Source organism: Fukomys damarensis, unplaced genomic scaffold (genome assembly GCF_012274545.1).
Source record: "Fukomys damarensis isolate Sample0158 unplaced genomic scaffold, DMR_v1.0_HiC HiC_scaffold_7, whole genome shotgun sequence".
NCBI lineage: Eukaryota > Metazoa > Chordata > Mammalia > Rodentia > Bathyergidae > Fukomys > Fukomys damarensis.
Genome location: NW_022900919.1, coordinates 21,304,669 through 21,316,435, shown reverse-complemented (window position 1 = coordinate 21,316,435; position 11,767 = coordinate 21,304,669). Strand labels below are relative to the sequence as shown.

General features: G+C 40.9%; 1 protein-coding gene across 1 annotated transcript; it reads left to right on the top strand.

Annotated features, from left to right (window-relative positions):
- The first annotated feature begins 617 nt into the window (after window positions 1-617).
- On the top strand, window positions 618-10,976 carry Bnc1 (basonuclin 1). The gene is made up of 4 exons (XM_010621175.2): window positions 618-825; window positions 1,741-1,976; window positions 3,891-5,755; window positions 9,955-10,976. The coding sequence occupies exons 1-4, from the start codon at window positions 663-665 to the stop codon at window positions 10,634-10,636; spliced, it is 2,946 nt and encodes a 981-aa protein (XP_010619477.1). The 5' UTR covers window positions 618-662; the 3' UTR covers window positions 10,637-10,976.
- The last annotated feature ends 791 nt before the right edge of the window (window positions 10,977-11,767 follow it).

The following is an 11,767-nucleotide window of genomic DNA, read 5'->3' as shown; positions in this document are numbered from 1 at the left end:
TAATAGATTATATTTTTCAAGCCTCTGTCTCTTTTGGGGAAACTCCCATATGGCTTTGCTCTTAACACTAGAGCTATGTTAAACATCTCTGTATTCTGTTTCAGCTCTATTTTAGTATAATCAACCTAAACACAGCACTATAACAGGCAACTGAGGCATCAGTGCAGGTCTTGTCCAGTTGTCTGTCCCTGAAAGTCAGTCACGTGGTCCAAGGATTGTGATCAGAGAATCAGCCTAGCCAGCCATTGAATGTTCTCAAGTATTTTCAGCCTCTACCACATTTTTTGGAATAACAAATTCCATGCTTGGATTGCTCTCAGTTCAAATTGTTCCTCCTTTTACTGCATGGCTTCTGAAACCATTTCAGAGCTGCTGTTCTGGTCAACTCAAGAGATTTAGTGAAAATGACTGTTGACTTTATATCCTTAATTACATAACAGAGCTGGAAAGTAACTTCCAAGCCATAATCTTTTCTTATAAGTCCTCATGTTTTTGCCCATACACCCATGTAGAATATCCATGTAATATGTTCATAGTCTCCCAAGTGCTGGCCCAGCTGCTCATCTTTCCAAAGTGCTGCACACACCTTTGGATCTGGCACAGAGTGAATACTCAATGCTCAGCGAATGCTGTGGAATGGAAGAATATCTTTTGTTTCCTAAATGCCATTATTTTCCACACAGCACTTACATTGCTACACAGACATTTTTTATTCTCTTTCGCAGGCTATCGGCTGTACTCTGAACTGTAGTTGCCAAAGCTTCAAACCTGGGAAAATAAACCACCGTCAGTGTGAGCAGTGCAGACATGGATGGGTGGCACATGGTAACTGACTTTTTTGCCCTGTGTTGGTCTATAGTATGCCCTCTTAATAACTTACCGTTACTTGGGAACTGAATATGGCTTAATATCTAAGGATAACAGCTAACAGGTAAATTTCTAGCATGTGCTGGGTTACAGACTAACAGCTTCATAAGTTATCGCTGAATTTTAACAACTGTATATCATGGCTTATTAACCCTATTCTAAAGATGTAGAAACTGGTGCTTCACTGCTGTTTCTTTCGCAGTAATAGAAATATTCTGTGCAACTAAGCAGCCTCTAATCCTATAGTTTAAGCATGTCCCAATACATTTTTAGTGAAAGTATATCCCTTAAATTTATTCATTGCCAAATCTGACAACTCTGCCCTGGCTCCCTGTAACTACCAAGTACTTGAAATGTGACTAATGTGACCAAAGAGTAGAATTTATAAACTATTTAATTTTAATTAGTTTTAATCTAAATATGAATAGCCACATGTGGCTGGTGGCCATAGTTTGGATTTAGGTGGCTTAATCTGTTGGGCAGCATAAGTAAAAAGCAGCTGATTAGGGCTCCAGCCCAATCTCCTAGATTCCCAAGCCCAGGTTCTTCACTGCCAGGATCTTTGCTTCCTAATTGTTCATCCTCTTGATTAGCTGTTGTGTTTCCTCCTTTTCCTTATACCTTCGCTGTTTGTAACAGTATGATTCCTTAGGGATAGGAAAGGGAGAACAGTCTTAGGTCAGTCAGTTTTATTTTAGAATTTCCTATGAGTAACTTGAAGCTTAATAGTTATTAAGGTTATTAGTCATTTGTGTATTCATGTTTTTTCTGTAGAAACAGATAACTGAGAATCAGCCCTAGTCTGCTTTCTGTGCAGTGTCTCTCCTAAAATAAAAACCTTTCAAAGTAATATTTCTTCAATTTGCTTTTCAGCTCTAAGTAAGCTGAGGATTCCCCCCATGTATCCAACAAGCCAGGTAGAAATTGTCCAGTCCAATGTGGTGTTTGACATTAGCAGCCTCATGCTGTATGGGACCCAGGCCATCCCTGTGCGCCTGAAAATCCTCCTGGACCGACTCTTCAGCGTGTTAAAGCAAGATGAGGTGCTCCAAATTCTCCATGCCTTGGACTGGACCCTGCAGGATTACATCCGTGGATATGTGCTGCAGGTACTCTTCTCCTAGTGTCTCCTGAAATGAGTACCCTTGGAACAGATTAACCCAGTTGCCTAACAGTAATCCGACCATTAGTGGTCATCCTTCCCTTTAATATTTTTCTAATGACTTAAGCCCCACCTCCTTTCCTTAGGGAGCCCCATGTTTTCCCCAAAATAGCTGTCAGGTTGTGGGAGCTTGACACATTCTCCAGTGAGGGTTTCACTAAGCTACCTCTTCAGCAGCAAACCATTTGCCCCAAGTTGGGTGCTGCTTCTGCTTCTTTTATTATCCCCAGATTACCCAATGACACAAGATGTTGTCTGTGTCAGATTTTACTGAGAACTTAGGCGTTAGAAAGGAAATTTACAGAACCAAATGGCAAACAAGTGAGCACTTTTGTGCCACTTCTTCTGCCTTCCTGCTGCTGATTTGCCTTCCTAGGCTCCACTTCAAGTGACATTTGTATTCCTGTACTTGTTCATTCTCTCTCCCAGCCCTACTCCTACCCCTCTTCTGTTTTTCCCTCTTCCTCCCTACAATTCTCTTTTGGCTTCCTCCTATTTTCTCTTCTTTCATCCAGTGCTCTGTACTCTTCATCCCTTCTTTTCTCTTTGTAATTTAACCTTTCCTACACCATGTCGTTGGTATAAAGTTGAATGTTTCATATTCAAAGAAGATATCAGGTGTTTTTATGAACAAATAACACATTCCTTGAAGTGAATTATATTATTCCTTTGAAACACCTATAGCACTTTTTTTCCTTGCCTCTACACCAGCAAAATATCAGCTAAAAATTCAATGAAATACGAGATGAATGACATAAACTTCAGCCTTACATAGACTGTATCATTAAAGGAACACTAAAAACAAACATTTATTAACACAGATGTTCTTCAAGTGATCTTATAAGGTAGGCTTATTATCCCCATTTTCCAATTGAAAAACCAGAAGCTCAGAGTACTTTAATATCTTGCTGAAAGTCATTCCAGAAATATGTGGCCGATCCAGAATTTGAACCCACTTCTGCCTTATTCTAAAGCCTGTAATTTTTCTCTGGAAACACATTTGCTCACCTCTAGTGCAGGACCCCCCAGCAGTCTCAAAATAAATGTTTATGTAGAGTAGCACTATAATCTTACATTATGACATAGATCAATATTTAATGATACTAATAATCTTACTTTCTAGTGTTAGGATTAAAAATATGGAATCAATTACCTTGAACCTCTCTAGTGCATGAAAAATTTATGATGTTACATTCCTCATCATCTTAAAACTCTTACATGCACTGTGAAAAATCTCAGTAGGCCATCAAATACATGTTCTGTGATAAAATATTTATTGTCATTTTGGGGAAAAGTTAGGCCTTACTAAAGTTTGAAAGATCTCCAACACTCCAGTGTAATTACAGCTCTGCTTTGTGAACATGGGCAATAGATCAATACAGATTCATTTGTTTTCTGATGGTAGTTGCTTGGGAAGATTATTAAACTTGCAGCAAATGAATACTTGAGCTAAATCTAGGCTTGAGTGCCTCATCTATAGTCTCTAGATAAAAAAGTGGCTATTGTTCAAATAATACATATTTTAATTTTAGTGGGGAAAATCATTATGCCTAACAAAAGACAACCAATTGATTTGAAATAAGATAAAATATAATAACCAAATTTCCTTAAGTTTGAGTAATACAATTTTATTTCTCTCTTCTGGACCATTTGTAGGAGCACTACTTACATTTGTGCAGTTTATGTTCTTCACAGAGTTTCTGGCCAGGGGCTGAACTCTGCAAGCAAGGGAACGTCTTTTTCTAATCAGTGTCAATATTCCCTATCATCTAGAGGAACCCTGATCAGATTGCTACTTTCTTGGAGAAAAGACTAAAGTTCAGTAAATTGATCATACTTTTAAATTCTGATTTGGGTTTAGGATGCATCAGGAAAGGTGTTGGATCATTGGAACATCATGACCAGTGAGGAAGAAGTGGCCACCTTGCAGCAGTTCCTTCGTTTTGGAGAGACCAAGTCCATAGTGGAACTCATGGCAATTCAGGAGAAAGAAGAGCAGGCCATCATCATACCCCCTTCCACAGCAAATGTAGATATTAGGGCTTTTATTGAAAGCTGTGGCCACAGGAGTGCTAGCCTTCCCACCCCTGTGGACAAAGGAAGCCCTAGCAGTGTGCACCCGTTTGAGAACCTCATAAACAATATGACTTTCATGCTGCCTTTTCAGTTCTTCAACCCTTTGCCTCCTGCACTGATAGGGTCACTGCCTGAACAGTATATGCTGGAGCAGGGTCAGGACCAAAGCCATGACCCCAAACAGGAAATCCACGGGCCTTTCTCCGACAGCAGCTTCTTGACTTCCAACTCCACACCATTTCAGATTGAAAAAGAGCAGTGTTTAAACTGTCCAGATGCTATACCTCAAAAAGAAGACAGTGCCCATTTAAGTGACTCCAGCTCATACAGCATTGTTGCTAAGCTTGAAAGGACACAGTTATCCCCTGAGGCCAAAGTAAAACCTGAAAGGAATAGCCTTAGCACAAAGAAGGGCCGGGTGTTCTGCACTGCGTGTGAGAAGACCTTCTACGACAAAGGTACCCTCAAGATCCACTACAATGCTGTCCACCTGAAGATAAAGCATAAGTGCACTATCGAAGGATGTAACATGGTGTTCAGCTCTCTGAGGAGCCGGAACCGCCACAGCGCCAACCCCAACCCTCGGCTCCACATGCCAATGAATAGAAATAACCGAGACAAAGATCTCAGGAACAGCCTGAATCTGGCAAGCTCTGAGAGCTACAAGCGTCCAGGATTCACAGTGATGTCCCCAGACTGCAGACCTCTCCCCAGCTACACTGTTTCAGAGGAGGATTCCCAAGGCCAACCAGCCTTCTCGAGCATTGGGCAAAATGGTGTGCTTTTCCCCAACCTAAAGACAGTCCAGCCGGTCCTTCCTTTCTACCGCAGTCCAGCCACTCCTGCTGAGCTTGCAAACACTCCTGGGATACTGCCTTCCCTCCCTTTGTTGTCCTCTTCAATCCCAGAACAGCTGGTTTCCAATGAAATGCCATTTGATGTTCTTCCCAAGAAGAAATCCCGCAAGTCCAGCATGCCTATCAAAATTGAGAAGGAAGCTGTGGAGATTGCTAATGAAAAGAGGCACAACCTTAGCTCCGATGAAGACATGCCCCTGCAGGTGGTCAGTGAAGATGAGCCAGAAGCCTGCAGCCCTGTGTCAGACAGAATACCCGAGAAGCAGATCTCACTGTCAGGAAGCTTAAGGAAGCCTCTCCCCCAAGGAGAAAGGCCCTGCCACCTCGAATCAGTGATTGAGTCCCATGGAGCCATGAGCCGAACCCCCGATCAGGCCACACACAATTCAGAGAGAGAGACTGAGCAGAAGCTAGCGTTGACCGTGGTGCCAAGGGAGATTGATGATGACAGCCACGAACACCACTTCACACCTGGAATGGAGCCCCGCATTCCTTTTCCTGACTACATGGAGCTGCAGCAGCACCTGCTGACTGGAGGACTTTTCAGTGCTTTATCCAACAGGGAAATAACCTTTCCTTGTCTCAAAGATTCTAAAGAACTACAGCACGTGAGTCAGCATGCATTAGCAAGGCAGAAGGAAGAAACTCGCTTCCAGTGTGACATCTGCAAAAAGACTTTCAAAAACGCCTGCGGTGTAAAGATGCATCACAAGAATATGCATGCCAAAGAAACGCACATGTGCACGGTGGAGGGCTGCGGTGCCACTTTCCCATCCCGCAGGAGCAGAGACAGGTAAGGCGTCTGCTGGCATTTTTTCTAAAGCAGTGATTCTTAAACTTTCACAAAGAATCGTCTAGGGTTCTTAAAGCACAGATTTCTGGGCCCTATCCCTAGAATTTCTCCTTCAGAAGATCTAGGGCGAGGCCTGAACAGTCACACTTCTCACAAGTTCCCAGGTCACACCATTGTTGTTCTTCTGGGGACCATAGTTTGAGAATCACTGTTCTGTAAGTTTTCCTATTTCTAAATTCATTAGTTTTCAATTCCAAAAATATTTGGCTACAAAAGCTAACCTAAAATGATGAGGGAGTATGTGTAAACATTTTCTACTCTGCTTTTGTATGTGGATTTTTAATTTTTATTTTGTACAGAAATTTTAATGAATGTATATGTTTATTATAGGAACATTAGCATTTTATTTCACTATATATGTTGTTCTGCCTTTCTAAGGTCAGAATTTCTAAACTTAGAACACATCTAGCCCCATGGATGTAGGGTAAGGAGTTGTGAATTAGTTTTCATATTAAAAGCTTGGGCAAAAGATTAATATTTGAAAAGGACAGGGGAGGGTGCTTTTTAAATTATCACTGTAGTTTAACAAAACTCGTCTGATTTCCATTTCATAATATGAAGCCCATCAAATGAAACATTTTCTCTGATTTCTAGTCAGCCATCTACATTTGAAATGGAGAATATCTGCTTGATTAAAGTTTTTTAAAATATTAAGATATCAGAAAATAAAGGTGATTGGCAGGTTATTTCAGGAGCCGTGTGTATGGGTGTAAGATGCGGGCTTTCATGACAAGCACAGAGGCAAACTATTTACAAAATGCCTACCTATGGATTCTATTCCAGGAGCATAGCACAGGCGCTGCTATCTTGTTTATGCTTTCTGTCATGAACTTGGGTCTCTAACCACTCCTCAGATCACCCCTCTCCCTAGCCTGTGGAACAGTAAGCATACCAAAAATGACCTAGGACGTTTCACGAAAGGATTAGCTGTCTGATGAAATGCAATGTGATAAATACTAAATAGCCCACAGAACATTAAAATGCTACATTTGCTCAAACAAGTTTGACTTGAAGCAGTTCAGTACTCCTAACTTAGTCCAAATTGTAATACCTAATTTGTTAACGGGGTAAAAATGTACAGACTCCCACACACATTCCTGGATAGGCTTATAAGAACACACTCATTGTCTTTAGCAAAGAGGATACAGCACGGGAGATATTAGTTAAAATTCCTGTTTCTGTTGCTAGGATGTTAAACCAAACCACTAGGGTACCCTAATTAGTGAACCAGTCCTTCTCCTTCATCCTCCAAGAGGAGGAGTGTTTGTTCATGAATAGGCCGTTGTTACAAAGTGGTAGTCATATCAGTCAGATTATCCTTGACATTTATGAGACTGTTCTAGCCTACGGTATCTACTAAATTAGAACACATATTGGATGCAACATGCTTTTTCATTTGATATCTATCTTTTCATTTATTTAATATTTTCTTATGTTCTAGTCTATTTATAGATATGAGCCCCCCCAACACAATAGGAAAACATCTTGTATTCTTAATTTAACACTACTAATTCTAATAATCTCATCTAGAATCTGTGATTCAGATGATACCATTTTAAATGGGGCTTTGTGGGTGGGCCCAAGCCCACCACTGTTTCTCTGAGTCAGAGGTAAGAGCCACATTGTTGTAAGGACAGTTCACCTTCCCTCTTTAAGCCACTGGTACTGCCAGCAGCTGTTACCAGGACCCACCATGGAGGGATTGGGACAGCACCTGAGGTGCTTAGCTTCTTTAGCTAAGAAATGTTTGTTAAGAATATTTTGCAACAAACAAACAAACAAAAAGAATATTTTGCAGTAGGTGCTAGAGACACAATCCCTGCCCAGAGAAGTAAAAGGTGAGTGCAGCTATAACAATGGGAGAAATGTAAACTGCTGTGGGTGCCTAGGAGGGCACCTAACCAGACTCTTTGAGAAGTTAGCAAGCCTTCCAGGAAAAAAAGGGTATAGCTAAACCAGCAACTCACAGATGTTTTGGTTTCACAACACTTTTATAGATACAGATACTTAGCAAACTTTTCTCTACTTAGGTTATCACTTTCAATACTTGCTATTTAGATATTCAAACTGAAAAATGTATTATATTGCTTTAAAATAACAGTAAACATACCTTTTAGTATAAAATTGTATTTAAAAATATACCCTTAGGTGAGTGGCTTTGTTTTACGTATTTTCAAATCTCCTTAATATCTGGTTTAGTAGACAACAACTAGATTCTCATATCTGCTTCTGCATTCAGTCTGTTGTAATTATGTAGCTTCTGTAAAACTCCACTGTACACTTGTGAGAGAATGAGAGTAGGAAAGGCAAATAATGTCTCAGTTACTTATGAACTCTTGACTTCAGGAACCCCCTGAAAGTGCCTCAGGGACCACTCGGACTGCTCATACCACACTTTTGAGAACCACTGGCCTCAACTAAAATAAAATCAGGGAGAAGAGCTGGAGGGGCAGTTAGAGATTGAAGGGAAGATAAGAATAGTAGGCACAGGATATGCAAAGTCCTGGAAGTAGAATGTCTGGTTCATGATCTAGGGTGTATTTGCAGTTTCAAATATTAAGATATCAGAAAATAAAGGAGATTGGCAGGTTGTTTCAGGAGCTATGTGTGTGGGTGTAAGATGCTGGCTCTCCTGACAGGCTTTCATCAAAGGGAACATGGAAACTGACTCGAATAGCATCTAACACTAAGGCTTGAGAAGGGGAAAGAGGAGCTACAGGTTAGCTGTTAGTGTCAATAGTTGGGCATAAGGTTGGCTTTGTTACAGAAGGTGCCTTTCTATACAAGGTTCCACTAAATGTGTCTGTCTGACTTTTTAAACTCTCTATGTCAATCTAGTGTCTGGTTTTCTGCCGACACATACCAGCCCCTTCCACCTGGAACACTGACATAATCACAGGGCAGAGTTGGTGTTGAGAAGAGCTGTTTACAAAGTGGGTGACCTAGGAGTATAATTTTGATTATACCTCCCCCAAAAGCATAATGGATAAAAGAAGTTTTACTGTTAAATGTTATATATTTTATGAAATATGATTAAGCTTCCCATATACACACATCTTGAGAGATTTTGAGGAGAAAATTATATTCTTAGTTATTTCAGTTAGGTGTTTTTCCCAGTGTGACCCTGGCCTATATTTTGATCTGTATTGGGGGAAGTATTTTCTCTGGGATGATTCTTTTGTCACCTTTAACACTTTACCTTTGGTAGTAAGGGCTGGTTTTGCTTGTGAGAAGTTAGGGAATCCTTAAGCAAGAACAACATTGATTTACAAGTCATAACCAAATGATAACATATAAGCAAAAGACATGTGTCATAATGGATGTTCATTATCTGCCCTCTAGGAGTAATCATTGGGTAGAAGATCAGTGGTGTGCTCATACTGCTGCATTTGCAAAACTTCTGTCTGGTATATGGTGAAACACTGAAAATATGAACTGAACTATACATGCACACACACGCATGCATGTGCATGCGCACACACATGCACACATTTCTAATCAAATTTTCACCCACCCCTATAAAACATGTGATGCGAAGTATGTACAGATACTCTACACTAGAGCTATCCAATAAAAAGATGTCAGTCACATGGGAAAGTTTTAATATTCTAATAGCCACATTAAACGGGTAAAGTAAGTTTTAATAAAAGCTTCTGTGATCCCGTATATCCAAAACATTGCCAATTTGGTATATGACACTAGCCACATTTCAGGTACTCAGTAACCATATCAGTACAGCTCGAGAAGATATTCCCAGGTTTCATCAAAATAAAGTCCTTTGCTTACTTCTTTGTAATATGTGACTGATATTATCCTAGGATCTCTTGGTTCCAGTGTCCCAGCTAAATAGTTGAAGTATTAGCTGTTCATAAGAGATGAGTTTTACAGGAAGTTACGTCAGTCAGATGGTGAAAATTAAAGTTTCCAGACTTGTTGGCTTTCCAGTGAATGCTAGCTTCTGACAAGCACAGAATGATAGTAGGGCCGTGTCCACTACATGCACAGTACATCCACAGGAGCTAACCCATTACCATCACTTCACCCATGCCACAAGCTTTTCTTGGTACCCATGCTCTCCTTAGAATAACTTTGTAAAACAACAGCCCAATTCATTGCTAACCATCTTTTCACTCTTATAGACATAGTTCAAACCTAAACCTCCACCAAAAGGTGTTGAACCAAGAAGAATTGGAGAGCAGTGAAGACCATTTCCATACAGCCTATCTTCTGAAAGATGTGGCTAAGGAGGCCTATCAGGATGTGGCTTTCACACAGCAAGCATCCCAGACATCTGTCATCTTCAAGGGAACCAGTCGAATGGGCAGTCTGGTTTACCCCATAGCCCAAGTCCACAGTGCCAGCCTAGAGAACTACAACTCTGGCCCTCCCAGTGAGGGTACCATCCTGGATTTGAGCACTACCTCGAGCATGAAGTCGGAGAGCAGCAGCCATTCTTCCTGGGACTCCGATGGTGCAAGTGAGGAAGGTGTGCTTATGGAGGACAGTGATGGGAACTGTGAAGGACAAGCCCTTGTCCCTGGGGACGATGAGTACCCTCTCTGTGTCCTGATGGAGAAGGCTGACCAGAGCCTTGCCAGCCTGCCTTCTGGGTTGCCCATAACCTGTCACCTCTGCCAAAAGACATACAGTAACAAAGGGACCTTTAGGGCCCACTACAAAACTGTGCACCTTCGTCAACTCCACAAATGCAAAGTGCCAGGCTGCGACACCATGTTTTCATCTGTTCGCAGTCGAAACAGACACAGCCAGAATCCCAACCTGCACAAGAGCCTGGCCTCATCTCCAAGTCACCTCCATTAACAAAATGGCAGACCAAAAGCTGTGACAAATGTTTCTCATAATTCAGGAATAAGGTAGTCCAAAGAAATGCTTCTGACTGTCTAATACCATTTGGGTTAATCCAGGCAAAAAGTATTTGATTCACCTATTTAGTTTTCTACAGCGGGATATGCAAAAGACAAGCTTCATGGGAAGTTGACTTTGGGGCAGACCTTCCTATTATTATTAATTTTTCTTAACGCAGGAGATTTTAACTGACACACAGAAAACTTGCGGAAGTGCAGTTTACTCCAGATTTGTTTACACATTCCCTGGTAGAGCTTCAGGTCTGCAGATCAACAATGGGGACCCAGGAGTTGGAAGCAGCTTCCAGTGAAGCCTGCAGTAGTAAAAGTATTTGGGGAAGTATCCTGGGAAAAAGATTGTCACCATGGGCAAGATCTCAATCCCAAAGATTCTATTTTCAGTTCCTTTTTTTACAGTCTTCAGTCCAGACTTAGTTTAGGAACATGACTTTCTGAGACCATCCTTCCCTCCCTTGTCCAGAGAGTTCACGTTATTCCAGGGAGTTCCCAGAGGAAGCAGGGTTGGCCTCTGCTGTGTTCCTTATTATTTCTTGATCTATGATATGCGTTTAGAAGCTAAGGGGAAAATATGCACTTAAAAGTAGTGGTCTTCAATTTAATTTAAACTGATTTAGATAATATTTAACTTGTGTTTGTGTTGTGTACTTCGTGTGAGTGTGGACATGTCACAGTGGCACCTCTGGATCTCTGCTCAGAAGCAGAGCAACTGGTGACTTGTACTTCAAAAACCACTGCCCATTTTCAGTCGGTAAACTTCAGTTTGTTCATTTTGACCCCTTCTGAAATGAGTGCTAGCATGATTCTGGCAGGATCATTATATATATTCCTCCAAAACATTTAGATAACATGGTTCTGATGGTCGTTGTGTATGTTCATTATCACTGGATCGCTCTGTGTTCACCTTTTTATAAATATGTAAGATTAGGATGAACTTTGAAATTTATTTGGTAGAAAGAAAAGTAGGACATTGTTGTCATACTGTATGTCTTAATATTTAACTTATTCTGAAATATATTCCACACTGTTATACATGTTTGCTGTTGTAGAAAGGAAGCTTAATCAGCCC